Genomic DNA, 14976 nt, shown 5'->3' with positions numbered 1-14976 from the left:
ACATAGAAAAACTAACACGTTTTAGGACTGATAATTACTTCATGATATGTTTGACTTGTACTGCCTTCCATGTACATATTTTTTTTGTATTTTACAAATTGATCTTACAAATTGCTCTCTATTTGTTCTAGCCTGTGCTCCTATTTTACACAACTTTATTGTTTAATTAATGGATTTTACAAGTTGAATATTGTGCATGTATTTATATTTTATAATATTTTAATATTATGTGTCTGCACATATTTTTGTCGCTGTCTATCTGATATCTTATACAGCACATTTTTGTTTTAAAACCTATTATTTGATTTTAAAAAATAAGCAAATGCAGCTTTATTTTACAAACTAACACAAGCAACATTCTGAAGACTATAGATGCTAAATAGAGGATTAAATGCTCCATAAGTGGGTACAGAGGAAGGACATACATGAAGCGACAGTTGACATGACCACTGAGGGCGTGGAGGAGACCACCGTTGTCACTGCAATGGCGTTGGGGTTTGAGGAAGGGCTGGAGTTGGCAGGAAACACCACCGTCTGTTTCTGAGTGGGTGTGGTCAGCATGGAGGTGGAGCCCAGCTTGGCCATGGCGGCGTTGTTGTGGGCGTGAGACTTGGAGAGGATGTTGGGCACGAAATTGGAGCTCGGAGACGTCGTCACGATGATCACCTGATCAAACACAAGTTGATTAAAATCACAAGTAGCGTGCAGAGAGACAAGGTGAGGTGGCAAAGGAGATTATGAAGAGCTCACCTTCTGCGTGGTGGTGTTGGTGGTCTGGATGGTGGGCTTGGTGAAGGTGATCTTGACGGGGGACAGGTGAGGCGGCAGGGAGTTGGCGATGCTCTGCATGATGTTGCTCATCTTGGGGCTGCCGCTCACCGGCACCGTGATGTTCTTGGACACCGGCGGTGACACCTTGGAAACCTCTTTCAGCATCACTGGCGATGAGCTGGAAGAGTTGGTGCGCCGTCGCTTACGAGGCTTCTCATCTTCGTCGGAGCAGCTCACGCCTGCGGGGGGAAATGGAGGGAAAAATTTTAGGACTTAATGATAATTTAATCAATTAATCAATCAACGGGCCAGTGTGTCAAACTTCCAAAAGTCCAAGAAGATGCTTAAAAATGTCTCGTTTCGTCCAACCAATAGTCTAAAAGACACAAATCCACTTAGTACAAGACAAATGAGTTAAAAAGTGACTTAACTGTACAAGACACCATGGGAATTTTCAACCAAGGATGTCATGTATAAGTTTACAGAGGAAAATCACGAATAACATTTCAAACATCTCCACTGATTTATAAACATTCTGTGAATCTGAAACTGTAACAGACACAACTACACGGCCTGTTGTGAAGTTCTGATCACATAGTCCAGAGTCTCTGCCATGTCTGGGTCCATTTCTATGTTATGTTGTCACGCTGCTGTTTGATTCTCATGCAAAATCAGCAGCAGATGCTGGTGGAACTGTCGAACCAAATCCAGCAAATCCGAAAAGAGAGAGCTGCTGTGTTTAGGAAATTTAAATCCCAGACTCAAGGGATTGACTGAGGGGAAAATTTCTGAATCATTCGTTCTGTGGAAACACTGGTCGTTTATACATGGCAGGAGATGAGCTGTAGACAGAAGAATAATGTTTAAATCTCTTGGTAACAAGAAAACAAACCCTGTAGCGCCCCATGTAGGCTGATCAGTAGATTTTATAAATGTCTGAGCAGAGCAGTGACCTAAAAATTCATTAATCCAAAACATTTGGCGAAGAGACACTAAACGTTAACACCACTGTGTGATTTCTCTGCTTACTTATGATACTACAATATATATTATGAATGTTACTTCCCTGTCTAAGGTTAGAGAAAAAAATCTATAAAAATAAATTGAGTTTAAAATGAGGGCTGCACAGTGGTGTAGTGGTTAGCATTTTCACCTTGCAGCTAGAAGATCCCTGGTTCGCGTCCCGGCTTTCCCGGGATCTTTCTGCATGGAGTTTGCATGTTCTCCCTGTGCATGCGTGGGTTTTTTCCGGGTACTCCGGCTTCCTCCCACAGTCCAAAATTATGCTGAGGTTAATTGATCATTCTAAATTGCCCGTAGGTGTGAATGTGAGAGTGATTGTTTGTCTCTGTATGTAGCCCTGTGACAGACTGGTGACCTGTCTAGGGTGTCCCCTGCCTTCACCTGAGTCAGCTGGGATAGACTCCAGCCCCCCCATGACCCTAGTGAGGATTAAGCGGTGTATAGATAATGGATGGATGGATGGAGTTTAAAATGAAACAGTGGTACAGGAATTATATCAAAAACTGTAATATGGTCACTGCATTCAATCAGATCAGCACTTATTTTGAGAAAATTCTGGATAAAAAAAACACTGTTTCACTTCAGACTACTGGAAAGCTCCTCTCAAGAAAATATTCCACTTTAGCTTCAACACACTCGCATCACATATGCAAAGAACACATAGAAATCCAGCCTTTGCTCTCCAAGTCAAACCACAACCACTAAAACAGACATGAGAGAAGTAATGACCCTCTGAACTGCGAGCATTTTCTAAGCATTTTGTTTGCTGCTCTCATGTTTTTCCTCACTGTGGGCTCATTTTTTACTGCAATATAAAGTTCTGCACCTTAACGGAAGCAACAACCACAGCTAGAAGCCGAGAGAACTTTAGTAGTATAAGACAGGTATAATGTCATAAACCATTAAAAAAGAAAAAAAAAGTGTGTGTACCACACTAAACATGGACCAGAGGAAGCCAAGGAGAGAGTTGTCTCAGGAGATTAGAAAGAAAATTATAGACCAGCATGTTAAAGGTAAAGGCTATAAGACCATCTCCAAGTAGCTTGATGTTCCTGTGACTACAGTTGCACATATTATTCAGAAATGTAAGATCCATGGGACTGTAGCCAACCTCCCTGGACGTGGCCACAGGAGGAAAATTGATGACAAATAGAAGAGACGGATAATAGGAATGGTAACAAAATAGCCCAGAACAACCTCTAAAGACATTAAAGGTGAACTCCAAGGTCAAGGTACATCAGTGTCAGATCGCACCATCCGTCGTTGTTTAAGCCAAAGTGGACTCATGGGAGACGACCAAGGAGGACACCATTGTTGAAAACAAATCATAAAAAAGCCAGAGTGGAATTTACCAAACTGCATGTTGACAAGCCACAAAGCTTCTGGGAGAATGTCCTCTGGACAGACGAGACAAAACTGGAACTTTTTGGCACATCAGCTCTATGTTCATAGACCCAAAAATGAAGCATATCAAGAAAAGAACAGTGTCCCTACAGTAAAACATGGAGGAGGCTCTGTTATGTTCTGGAGCTGCTTTGCTGCATCTGGCACAGGATGTCTTGAATCTGTGCAGGGTTCAATGAAATCTCATGACTATCAAGGTATTCTAGAGAGAAATGTGCTGCCCAGTGTCAGAAAGCTTGGTCTCAGTCACAGGTCATGGGTCTTGCAACAGGATAATGAGCCAAAACACACAACTAAAAACACCCAAGAATGGCTAAGAGGAAAACACTGGACTATTCTGAAGTGACCTTCTATGAGCCCTGATCTAAATCCTATTGAACATCTGTGGAAGGAGCTGAAACATGCCGTCTGGAGAAGGAACCTTCAAACCTGAGACAACTGGAGCAGTCTGCTGATGAGGAGTGGACCAGAATACCTGCTGAGAGGTGCAGAAGTCTCACTGACAGTTACACAAATGGTTTGATTGCAGTGATTGCCTCAAAAGGTTGTGCAACAAAATATTAAGTTACGGGTACCATCATTTTTGTCCAGGCCTGTTTCATGAGTTTATTTTTTAAAATAATTCTGTTAAACCACATTTCAAAAGCAATGTCTGATTTTCATTGGTTAATTTTCATAGAATTTTTATTTATTATTACTTTTGTCAGATTCAAATTATTTCTGTGACCATGGGTTTTTCTTTCATTAACCGAGGGGCACCAACAATTTTGTCCACGTGTGTGTGTGTGTATATATGTATATTAGGGCTGGGACTTTAACGCGTTAATTTCGATTGATTAATTACAGCGAAAATAACGTGTTAAAAATAATAATGCAATTAATTGCACCCTCCTCAGTTCCCTCATTTCTGGCACGCCAGTAAGTCTGATGAACACTCCAGCCCAGTAGGTGGCGGTAATGAACCTAAAGTCTGTTTGTAGCCATGAAGAAGAAGCACAGGCAGCTCTGAGTGAAATCAGGCACTGGTGAACAGTGAAGGAAGATAAGATTGAGCTTGTTGGGCAGAAAGTTTTCTTTTAAAAATGTCTGTGTAGTTTCTCATTCATCCAGGTCATGGTTATCCAAAGTTGTTTAAATCAATACAACTGGACTTTAAGAAAGTTCCTTGAAGACGTTTCATCTCTCAAACCATCTGGCGAGCCCATGGCAGAAACATAGATGTGCCATGGGCTTGCCAGTGTCTCCTATTGTGGCCAATCTGTACATGGAAGAAGTGGAACACAGGGCCCTGACCTCTTTCAACGGAGCAACACCGAGCCACTGGTTCCGATACGTGGACGACACATGGGTCAAGATAAGAATCAGATCGTTTGAGAGAGGAATGAAAGAAGCCATCCATGTCGAAGTACAGAAGCCATCTCTGAATGGGGGGGTGGTCTGCGACATCATCTTTCGCCGATTTACAATCAGGTCCTTTCAAAACTCCCCAAAACCACTACTCAGCAGAATGACTCATGTGAAGTGGCTCATGCTAATGACCACCATTAGCATACAAGGGCTCGGTGAAACTCGCATTTCAACAACCCCCATTGTCACTCCCTGGCTGCCAACAACCATCGTTGAGGAACCAGACAGGTCTTGGCAATGGTCGTCGGAATACGAATAGCACTGACCACACCTCACAGACGTTATAAGCTGAGGCAACATCAACCACCACCAGAACTGAAGATGCCTCTTGGATGAGAGGTGAAATGTCTTCAAGGAACCTTATTAAAGTCCAGTTGGATTGATTTAAACAACTTTGGATTCTTTTAAAAATCTTCCTGATGGCAGCTTGGATAAAAGCCTGGTTGTGTGCAAATTGTACAACAAAGAGTTTTCTGATCACTGCAGCAATTCAAGCCGACGGTATCACCTCAATGTAAAACATGTTGCTGTTAGCACCAGAGCTAACGTTAGCTACGAGTCATGCTAACGGCTAACGGTGTAGCCATCCCATAATAGACCATTTTTCTAGACAGTGCTTGAATTTACAGAAAGTCTTAAAATGTTGAATAAAATCGCTATAATTGCACTTAGATTTGCGGTAATCTGTGAATGTAGCAGACAGATGAAAAATAGAAATGAAACATTTTTGTGGTTTAAGTTTTTACTCCATCGAGGCTCTGCCTCCTTGGAGGAGGAATAACCTAAACAACAAAAATATCTCTTTTAAAAACTTAACTATAAACTTTTTGTTTATAAACTAATTAATTACAAAGCCTGTAATTAGTTAAATTTTTTTAATCGCGTCCCACCACTTATATATATATATATATATATATGTATGTATGTATGTATGTATGTATGTGTGTGTGTGTGTGTGTGTGTGTGTGTGTGTGTGTGTGTGTGTGTGTGTGTGTGTGTGTGTGTGTGTGTGTGTGTGTGTGTGTGTGTGTGTGTATGTATGTATGTATGTATGTATATATATATATATATATATATATATATATATATATATATATATATATATATATATATATATATATATATATATATATATATATATATATATATATATATATGAATCGGATTTATCTATTAATATTTTAAAGATTACATGCCTTTCAAACCAGCTGGCAGATTTTGGGAGAGTTAACCTGCCCATCTAACTTAGTATATTTATGAGTATATGACACTATTCTTTAACAGGGACATTGTTTACTGAAGAAAAAATACACTAAATTAAAAAAATGCCAATGTGACTTATTCCACTGAGGTGTCCTCTACAAGCCTGTTCTCCTGTGCAACAACAACAAACTTATTTCATATCTTGACTGTAATTCTGAGAATGAATTCAGCTGGATTAGTTTTCTAATAGGCAATAATATATCATTTCTTCTCTGATAATACTTCTGTCCCGCCCGAAGGTCTTTACTCAACTACACAACTATTGATCCCTTTTAATTTTCTCACAAAAATTCCTACAAGTTTTAGACTCTTCTATCCTTTAAAGCCAAAGGAATAAATGGACAGATGTTTGTGTTGCTTTGTTGTTGTCGACACTCACTTTTTACATACACAGTGCTCCCGCTGGGCAGCACCACCACGTTGGATGAAGGGCTTGGAGGGCGTGGAGATTTCACTGTCGCTCCGATGGGCCCACTGGTCGCCGTGGCGCTGGTGGAGGTGCAGGTGGTGCTCGTGTAGGAGTAACATACAACCACTGCAGGGAGGAAATGGAACACATAATTCCAAGTCTGCAGCGCCTCAACACACCCTCGACTCCAACACAGAGTGCGTCTGGCCTACCTTCTTTGTTTCCTGTTTCTGCTGGCAGCAGCAGGGAGGCATTCTGATTGGCTGTTGCGCTGGCCACAGCGTTAGCGGTGACTGTGAAGGCCGTCTGGGGGACCAGCCTCGGCATCAGAGGGACGAGCCGGCGTCCTTCAATTGACCATTCAGATGAGCTGTTGGGACCAGACATGCTGGAAAAGATGTGATGCACCGTTTTTAACAAAAACAATCCGCAGTTCAATGCTGCACATGTATGAAACAACTTTATATCTGGTAGAAAGAGTGACTTAATCTGAGGAGACGGACAATAGCACATTTTCAGAATTATTCAAATCCACTAATGGTGAAGAGCATCAACTTTACTGAACATTTAACAAGTCTAAGTTAAGTGCTGTACTTTCTGCATCCTCAAGGGTCAAAGCGATGTTGATTTTGTCATCAGAGGGTGCATATGAGGCTTTGTATTCTTTGTATTCAGTTGGTGTAGGTGTAAGTTTTGATTAACTGTGATTACACTGTGACTAGTCAGAATTCATATTCCAGATGTCTGTAATGTCATTCGGAAAGTGAAAGCAACAGAAGGATCTTCACTCCAGTCAAAGTAATAGTTGCAGATTTCTCAAATGTCATTATTGAGGCTTCTCATTGGATATTGGTCCAGCAAAGCATCTGAACGGTGTTAGCTGTAGTAATGAAGGTTGCTGTGGTGGAAGAGAGAGCTAGAAAATGAAAGAGTTTGTGGAGAACAAGAGCTTTATTCAGCAGGAAGTAACTAACTACAGCTGAGGCTGATGGGAATATCAGGAGGTTTCCAAGTTGACCTGATGACGGTGCTAAAAGAAAGGGTACTGCTAAATCAATCTACATCTATGAAGGTTTATATGAAATTTTACAGCTAGAGTTGCGATTGGACCAAAGTAGAGGCCTGTTATTTCATTTGGTTATTTATTTCTTTTGCCTTATTGCGTTCAGTGATGTTACTGTGAACATCTGCACTGTGTCTTTTTGTACATGTTGTCTATGTCCGATGCCATATTATGTCCACGCCAAATTTCTCCCCTGGAACATTAAAACTTAACTCTATACTATTCTATCCCTAATAGATCACAGCAGTGTTTTGTGGTGTTTTACAGCAGACCATGGATCTTTAACAACAGTCTTTTTGTCACTACTATCCTTTTCTCTCTCCACTCACCCCAACCAGTTGAGGCAGACGGCTGCCCTCCCTGAGCCTGGCTCTGCTGGAGGTTTTTCTTATTAAAAGAGAGTTTTTTTTCTTCACACTGTCACCACAGTGTTGCTGAAAAGGAATCATTGGATTCACTGGGTTTTCTCTCTGTAATATGACATTCATAATGTCTTGAATTTGCTATGTGAAATATCCTGGCATGATTTCCATTGTAAATTTGTGCTGCATGAATAAAATTGAATCTGACATTTGGCACAATAATTATCATGCCTATGTTTCATTGTTGTCAAAGTTCCACTTTTGCTGCAGATTTATATTATTCATTTGCAATTGCAACCAGATTTCCACACAAAAGTATTGCAACATTAGCTTACAGCTGTGGAGCTCACTGTCCCAACACTGCACTGAAATCTTGGCCATTCACATTGCCGTCTTGTCATTACTGAAGTGTTCTGAAGAGAGTGTGCTGTTGTTTAAAGCCTGTACTTTCATGTAAACAAGTAAGTTAAAAGAAAGTCTAATCTATGTACTCAAAAAGCTCATAATTGCTGAAACAAGCAAATAACTGAGCAGTGTTTTGAAGAAAACAGATAAAAACACGACTAAAGTTGCACACTTACTGATACGCAATGGTGGTGAGGCGTTCATCATTGACGGCCCTGCGGACTTCTGCTCGATGGCGCTCTGTTGAGATGCTGGAAGGATGAGAGTGTAGATGGGAAAAAGAAAAAAAAAAATTTCACGTGAAGCATATTTTGTATTTTGTGCTCTTCCTTCAATTTGTGCAGTGAGGAAATTGAAGCTGTTATTTATCTCCATCAACCAGATTTGGAATACGAAGGGATCAGCTACCCGAGGATTTTAGTGAGCTCTCCCAGCAGGTCCTTCTTGTCCTTCGTCAGGTCTCCTTGGGCTCGCAGGGCGCTGATGACTCCAGCATAAGCCTCCAGCTCTGGGAGACAGAAACACACATCAAACAACAGGCAGCACGGAAACCTATTAAACATCTGATTACTTTTTTTTGCAGCTGCTGCCATTTTAACACAACGGACAAAAATACGAAATCTAGTTTATGTCTCTTTAAGTTTGATCAAAAATCAAAGGCAGCTTGGACACAAAAGCGTTGTGAGTGTAATCTGCTCCACTTGATGTGAAAAATATTGTTCATATTGTGTTTTACTCTTAGATGGCTCATTATTCATCTTTTCTTCTTTGAACATACCCAGTTTACGGAGAATTCTTTTGCACTCATCCCTGCCCAGGTCAAGGATGGTGGGCCATACCACCGGCATGGTACCAGTGAGCACCGGTTTCTCCAGCTGAATCATGGGCTGAGAGGAGACAGAACAGCAATCTGAGTTAAGACCACATTTCCTATGATGCTATATGCCATTTATCATAACCAATCCTATTAGATATCATGAGGTCTAAGATAGAAAAGTTTACATCCATTGAATGCGTTCACTTCTTCCTGATTGTACCATTTGTTTACTCTAACTGTACTGATGTCTAAAAATTAACACAATAATGATATGTTGAAGTTCCCTCTAATTCTAAACAAAATAAAGAATTTTAAAGCTTTGCCATGCAGGAAAAGTCTGAGTGACGAGATAATAATCTATCAATAGTTGTATGCTGAGGGGAATAAACCCAGTGTAAGCTGTTTTTTGAAATTCTTGATATATTTTAATTACGTGCCATCGAGTTAACCTGGAAAAATGTTCCCTATAAAGAAGCTCTGCTTGCGGAAGAGCTGCTGAAAGTAATTACTCTGCTAATTAGCAACATGCTAGAACAATTCAGCGATTATGCAAAACACAGATGGACAAAAGTACATTGTTGAGAGTTTAGAAAGGTGCAAAAAAACTCAAGCTTTTGTACCACAGATGTTTCAGTACTGTTGTCAGGGCATACTACTGCAAAATTAGACTTTGTTTTTAACACTGAACTGTGAAACAGAGTTGAGGCAGCAAATGAGTTAAATAATTAATTTAAATTACACAACAGTCACCAAAAATACCTTCATTTTTCTCTATTTGGGTATTAGGCTTTACAAAAAACCTCTCAAGATACTGATTATAAAAAGGACAATTGGTGAGTTTTGTTGTAAATAAATGACACAAAGGACATACAACAAATCTGTTAATTGTTTCAAATCACAATGTCAATTTGAGATTGGTGAATTGCTTAGTCCTGGTGTCATCAGTTGCAAAGGTGTAGCTCACTGCTGCGTTTTTATTAGACTTGCAACAAATAATTAATTAGTTATGAAATTAGGTATGAAGTGTTGCCAACTATTTTGATAATCAGTTGTCTTATGTTGAACAGTTAAGAATAGTTTTGAATAAATAAAATATCTGACTCCAGATTTTAAAAAAAAAATTCTTTCCTCTTCTATGACATTAAACTGAATATCTTTGGGTTGTGGAAATGAAAAAACAAAACAAAACATTTGTCTTCGTGAGTTTTAGGAAACACTGTGCGTATGTGTGTGAGTGTGAAACTGTAAATATAAATGCTGAAGTGTGCTGATGAAGTTTTTGTTCCCTTTTCTGAGCATTTTTCACCATTTTCTGACTTCGAATGGACCAAACTTTCGATTAATTGAAAAAATAATCAAACAGATTTGTCAAGAATGAAAGTAATTGTTAACTGCATCAATCATTTTTGACAATGTAGTTGACGGCACAGATAAATATGATGTAAGTCTGGTTGTTGTGGCAACAAAGACAATATTTGTTGCTTATGGACAATAATAATCATCAGAAAGATGAAAATTATGATTCAAATCAAGCACATTAATTTTAGTTAATTTGATGCAATAAATGATTTAAGAAACCAGGGTACAGGATGGTCTCTTGACCAGCCCCCTATACTGTGCATTTAAGTCCTGACTATTGTTCATACAGTGAGCAGCACCGCCCATCACTGGGCCTTTGACTGACTACAAAACAAGGCCAACAGCACACAAAAATATGACATTTTGTTTAATTCAGATGCAGCTTAGATCAACAATTCATGAGCCGAAAGTGACAGAAGGCTCTCAGACTTACAAACGTGTAAGTTTTTTCCTAGCATATTCCGTTATTTCAGGAGAAGCTAAGAAATATTTAACTGTTCTATTTTCTGGGTCAAACTCTGTCAGCACAGCGGGAAAGGCTCGTCAACGCTTTCATCAAGCTCTCCCCTGATCCGCTGCGATGCAAAACATCCCAGTGCCTTTACAATACATTTATAAAACCAGTTAAATCCTCTTAGGTTCAACAACAACAGAGTGACATTAAATTCAGGCACCGCGAACAGAAAACCTTTGCAATAGATGATGTTAGCTTAGCTAGCTAGCTAGCTGCTCCTATTAGACAAATCTTACCATCCGTTAGAAGGACAACTTCAAGGCCTCCGTAAATCCCAGACCCGATCGGACATGGCTGGTCATGAGACATTCAGCTAATCTACCGCATCATGTAGGAATTCTCCACGAAAAACAAGATCTAAACTGCTAAAATGACCCGTTCTCCCCAAAGATGTGCCAGTGTTTATGTTGTCTGCTAAGTAGCGGTTAGCCTGTGGATGTATGAGTTCTTCTTCGTGGGATAATAACAGCTTCTTCTTCTTATGTGGAAGCGCAGCACTGCCACCTACAGGCTGGTTGCTGTAAATACTGTTCATCTGGAGCCAAGCACAGCTTCGCAACTGGTTTAAAGTCAAACAAACTGTCCCATTCATATAAACAAATGTACATCAACACAAGTTTTATTATTATTGTTATATTATTGTTTATTATTGTTAATGACAATAAAATAATGTGAAATGTTATGTTGTCTGTGTAGATTCTCAGTCCCCCAGGTCTTACTAAACCTAAGAACTTTAATAAAAGGCATCTGGACTTCTCTCTTTTATTTGTTTGCTTTGTTTTCAGTTTTCTCCTGAAACTACTCTACTCATCACCTCACAGGCAACATGTTGTTGCTTCTTCATATTCCTTTAAGTAAAACAGCACAGCATATGTAAATAATTTCCTGTTGGGTTCAGTTGTGACCTGATCTGCAGTGTTGTGCAGGATGTTGAGGAGCACCGGTTTGTAACTTTTGGCTTTTTCAGAAATATTTTATATCACCCTGACTGTTAGTTGCACATTTTTCAGAGAAAAAAAGAGGGAAATCAAGTGTTTCAGGATGCATATAAAGCCAAAAATTCAACCTTAGATTGAGCCTTGTGGTTCAACAGTGAGCTTATTTGATACCGAGGTAGTCAAAGATATCTGTGAAGAAGAGTGATCTGAATATGAAGAAATAAATCTAATTTATTTTCAGTGCAATGCAGGAATTTATAGTATTATGAACATGGCAAGTTTATTTAATCAACCTACTGACTCAGGATTCCAAGTGGTAAGAGAGCTAAGCAGCTCGAACCTCATATAGGTTACATGAAGCGACAGTAACACTTACTAAAAGGGCTAAAAAGAGACTCAAAACAAACACAAAGATTGAAAATAACTAAGGAAAAATGCTACACAAAGACTAAGACGTAAAATGGCCTAAAAGAGATTCAAAATTAGCAAGAAGAGACTCAAAGTAACCACAAAGGTTCAAACTCGACTGCTTACAGACCAAAAAAATGCAGAAAATATGCAAGATTACCACTAAAAGATGCAAAATGATTGATGAGGAAACCAAAATGACCATAAAGAGATCCTGAATGACCATGAAGACATTCAAAATGACCACAGGGACACTCAAACCTGCCACGTCACACCACATTTCCTGTTCAGTTAAATTATAGATAATAATTGAAAAAAAAAATGCTAGAAGAAAGCTGTAATTTACATGTTAACTATAAAAAACTGCAAATAATGTCCACATCAAAACAAATTCCTTTTTGTATTTTTACAAAAGGTAATTGGTTCATTTACAGTTGTACAATTACACTGTTTTACTGTATTTAAATAACCTATAAGTTATCATTATTTTAAGATAGTCCTTTATTTGATATATGTTATATGTTGTTATATGAGGATATTTGTTGTTATTTACATCCTTTCAGCATTTTTTTAACTGAACATTTTTTTTTTACTGTGTACATTATCTTAAAGTTCTTTATATACAGTTCATTCAAAGGTCATAGGGTCAGCGGGAAAAACTTAAGTTGTCTTCAGATGTTAGCAAGGAAGGAAAGACGAATATTAAAAGTTCTGTTATACATATTTGTAATAATTTTTAGACTTTTCTTAAATCTTTACTTATTTTATTTTGGAATACTGGAAATGTGACCCCTTTGGTCCAGAAAAAGTGCTTTTCAAGTCGTAAATAGCTGCTTTAATCGTTAATAACGCACCAGATTTAATGAGCATGTACTGTATTTGAAATATTTTTCTTAAAACTAACCTTCAAATGTAACTGAGGGATGAATGTAGTGGGTAGATGCACGTTTTGCACATTTTTCTGTGGTAAAGTAAAAAGTGAAAGACAGAAAAGCTGCAATAAAGTGGAAGCTGGTGGACTTTCTTGTAAAATATCTGCATAAGTTTGTACTTTAATTGCATTCAGTGTGTGTTAGCGTGTATGTATAATCAGATTAATTAAATTTAGCATGACTGTGTTTATCCTGCTACACATGAACGTGTTTACTTGTGAGATTAAGTTAAAAAAAAAGGAAAAAAAGAAAGAAAACTCTACATCGTGACAGTTATGGAATCTCCGAGGAGCTCCTGAACGCACCGGCACGGAAGGTGGGTTTTTGTCCCGTTTTTTTTTTTCTTTTCCCGTTTTTGGGGAGGGGGCATCGAGCATTTCCTTTTTTCCATTTGCATCACACAGCGGATCGCCGCTCTGCTGTTTGCACGTTAGTTTGCATTTAACCGAGCCGACCTGCCGGAGGATGCTGCAGGATCGGATCAGCGCAGAGGACCGCCGCGGAAACAACCAGAAAAAGTTCAGTTCGGAGTTTGGAGCCAAAGTTTGACGGACTTTTCCTGGCCTGACATCGGAAAACAGGCTCATCATGGAAGGATTTTCTCAGGAAAATAGCAACTTTTTCTTCTGCTTGAGGTAATGTGAGAAAGTGAGGAGACTTTTTAGAGGCTCTAAGGTTTTCCAGATGTCTCCTCTGATGCAGACAACCGCTGCTTTCTGATTCACACCCAGACAAAAAGAAAAAGAAAAAAGCTGCACACTTCTTCTGGATTACAGGCAACGTCGCTCTCTGCTGGGATTTTTTCAGAAAGCGCTCCTTTCTGTCTTCATGCTGGATGTGAGGACGCGTTTTTGGGACATGGGCGGACACCCAGGAGACAGAATAAAGAAGCTGTTTTAATTAATAAAGACTTTATGATTAAAATGTTATTCCGGTGAAGCCCTCGGAAACTCACAAGGGAAGATCCAATGAGTGGCACACAGTCAACACTCACTGACAGGTGAGATAAATACTTCTTTTCTGACTTTATATGCTGTTTGGGAACAGAACTAACCGCATCATGCCGAACTCTGTTTAAAAATCACCGAATTTAAGATTTACCTACATGTCAGCAAACGCACACAGCTAGCACAACATCACATAGGTACAATTTTAATTCAGTTTTTTCTTGTGGTTAATTCGGCATTAAAGTGATTACCTAAAAAGTCCCCCAAGTTTCCACAAATCCGAATTAGTTGGTTAAGTTGGTTGTAACGCAAACCAAACTCAGATCACGCCGCACTCCGGTCTGAGCCGCTCGCTGATAAAGTATAAAGGGTTAAATTTAGTACTTTTAAGGATGTTTCAGTTGCTGTTTGTACGACGAATTAAATACATGACTTTGATCAATTGTGAGACCACTTTAATAATCATGCAAGTTATAAGTCCGAGTAATAAATGCAGAACAAGTTAAAATTCTCAGATTTCTCAATCGAGTTCGTACCGTCTTACATGCTGCAGGGGTTTTCCCCATTTGCTGGAGAAGGTTGGCCCACGTGAACCAGCAGGGTGCATCTTCCTGGAATGACTGTGGTTCCAAACAAATCAGGGTTTATTGAACATTTTTTTGAACATTATCCACATGTCAGGATGCAGAGGTGCACATGTCCCACATTTCTGGAAAGTGTCTGCTCCAGAAACAAGTATTTATTCAGTGAAAGAACACCATATGTTGCAGGAGACTGTTTAAAATGAGCAGCTATGAGGAACCACTGGATTGTGGATAACTCTTAATGTTTCATAAAAGTCACGTGGGCTTCATCACAGCAGTGTTTAAAGTCACAATAACCTTGAACGACAATGTGATTTTAAAACGATCTTAATACCTGTCTCACTCTTATTTTGTGGTAAAGTCTTGCAGC

At 39.2% G+C, this 14976-nt stretch overlaps 2 protein-coding genes across 5 annotated transcripts in view; one reads left to right on the top strand and one right to left on the bottom strand.

Moving 5' to 3' along the window:
- The window catches only part of emsy (EMSY transcriptional repressor, BRCA2 interacting), a 37465-nt gene extending 26215 nt beyond the window's left edge, over positions 1-11250 (bottom strand). For both annotated transcript variants that reach the window (XM_055017330.1, XM_055017331.1), the window contains exons 1-8: positions 11034-11250; positions 8886-8994; positions 8516-8615; positions 8284-8358; positions 6490-6665; positions 6248-6403; positions 751-1010; positions 426-666 (exon numbers count right to left, since the gene is read on the bottom strand). In XM_055017330.1, coding sequence (XP_054873305.1) covers positions 426-666; positions 751-1010; positions 6248-6403; positions 6490-6665; positions 8284-8358; positions 8516-8615; positions 8886-8994; positions 11034-11036 — 1120 coding nt within the window. In that variant the 5' untranslated portion in view covers positions 11037-11250. The remainder of the gene's footprint in view (positions 1-425; positions 667-750; positions 1011-6247; positions 6404-6489; positions 6666-8283; positions 8359-8515; positions 8616-8885; positions 8995-11033) is intronic.
- Positions 11251-13458: 2208 nt separating this feature from the next.
- arhgef12b (Rho guanine nucleotide exchange factor (GEF) 12b) overlaps positions 13459-14976 on the top strand; it is a 63143-nt gene continuing 61625 nt past the window's right edge. For all 3 annotated transcript variants that reach the window (XM_023273630.3, XM_023273629.3, XM_055017375.1), the window contains exon 1: positions 13459-14075. In XM_023273630.3, the coding sequence (XP_023129398.2) occupies positions 14044-14075 (32 nt within the window). In that variant the 5' untranslated portion in view covers positions 13459-14043. The remainder of the gene's footprint in view (positions 14076-14976) is intronic.

This window comes from Amphiprion ocellaris, chromosome 14, assembly GCF_022539595.1.
Source record: "Amphiprion ocellaris isolate individual 3 ecotype Okinawa chromosome 14, ASM2253959v1, whole genome shotgun sequence".
Classification (NCBI taxonomy): Eukaryota; Metazoa; Chordata; class Actinopteri; family Pomacentridae; genus Amphiprion; species Amphiprion ocellaris.
This window is presented reverse-complemented; position numbering and strand designations above follow the sequence as displayed.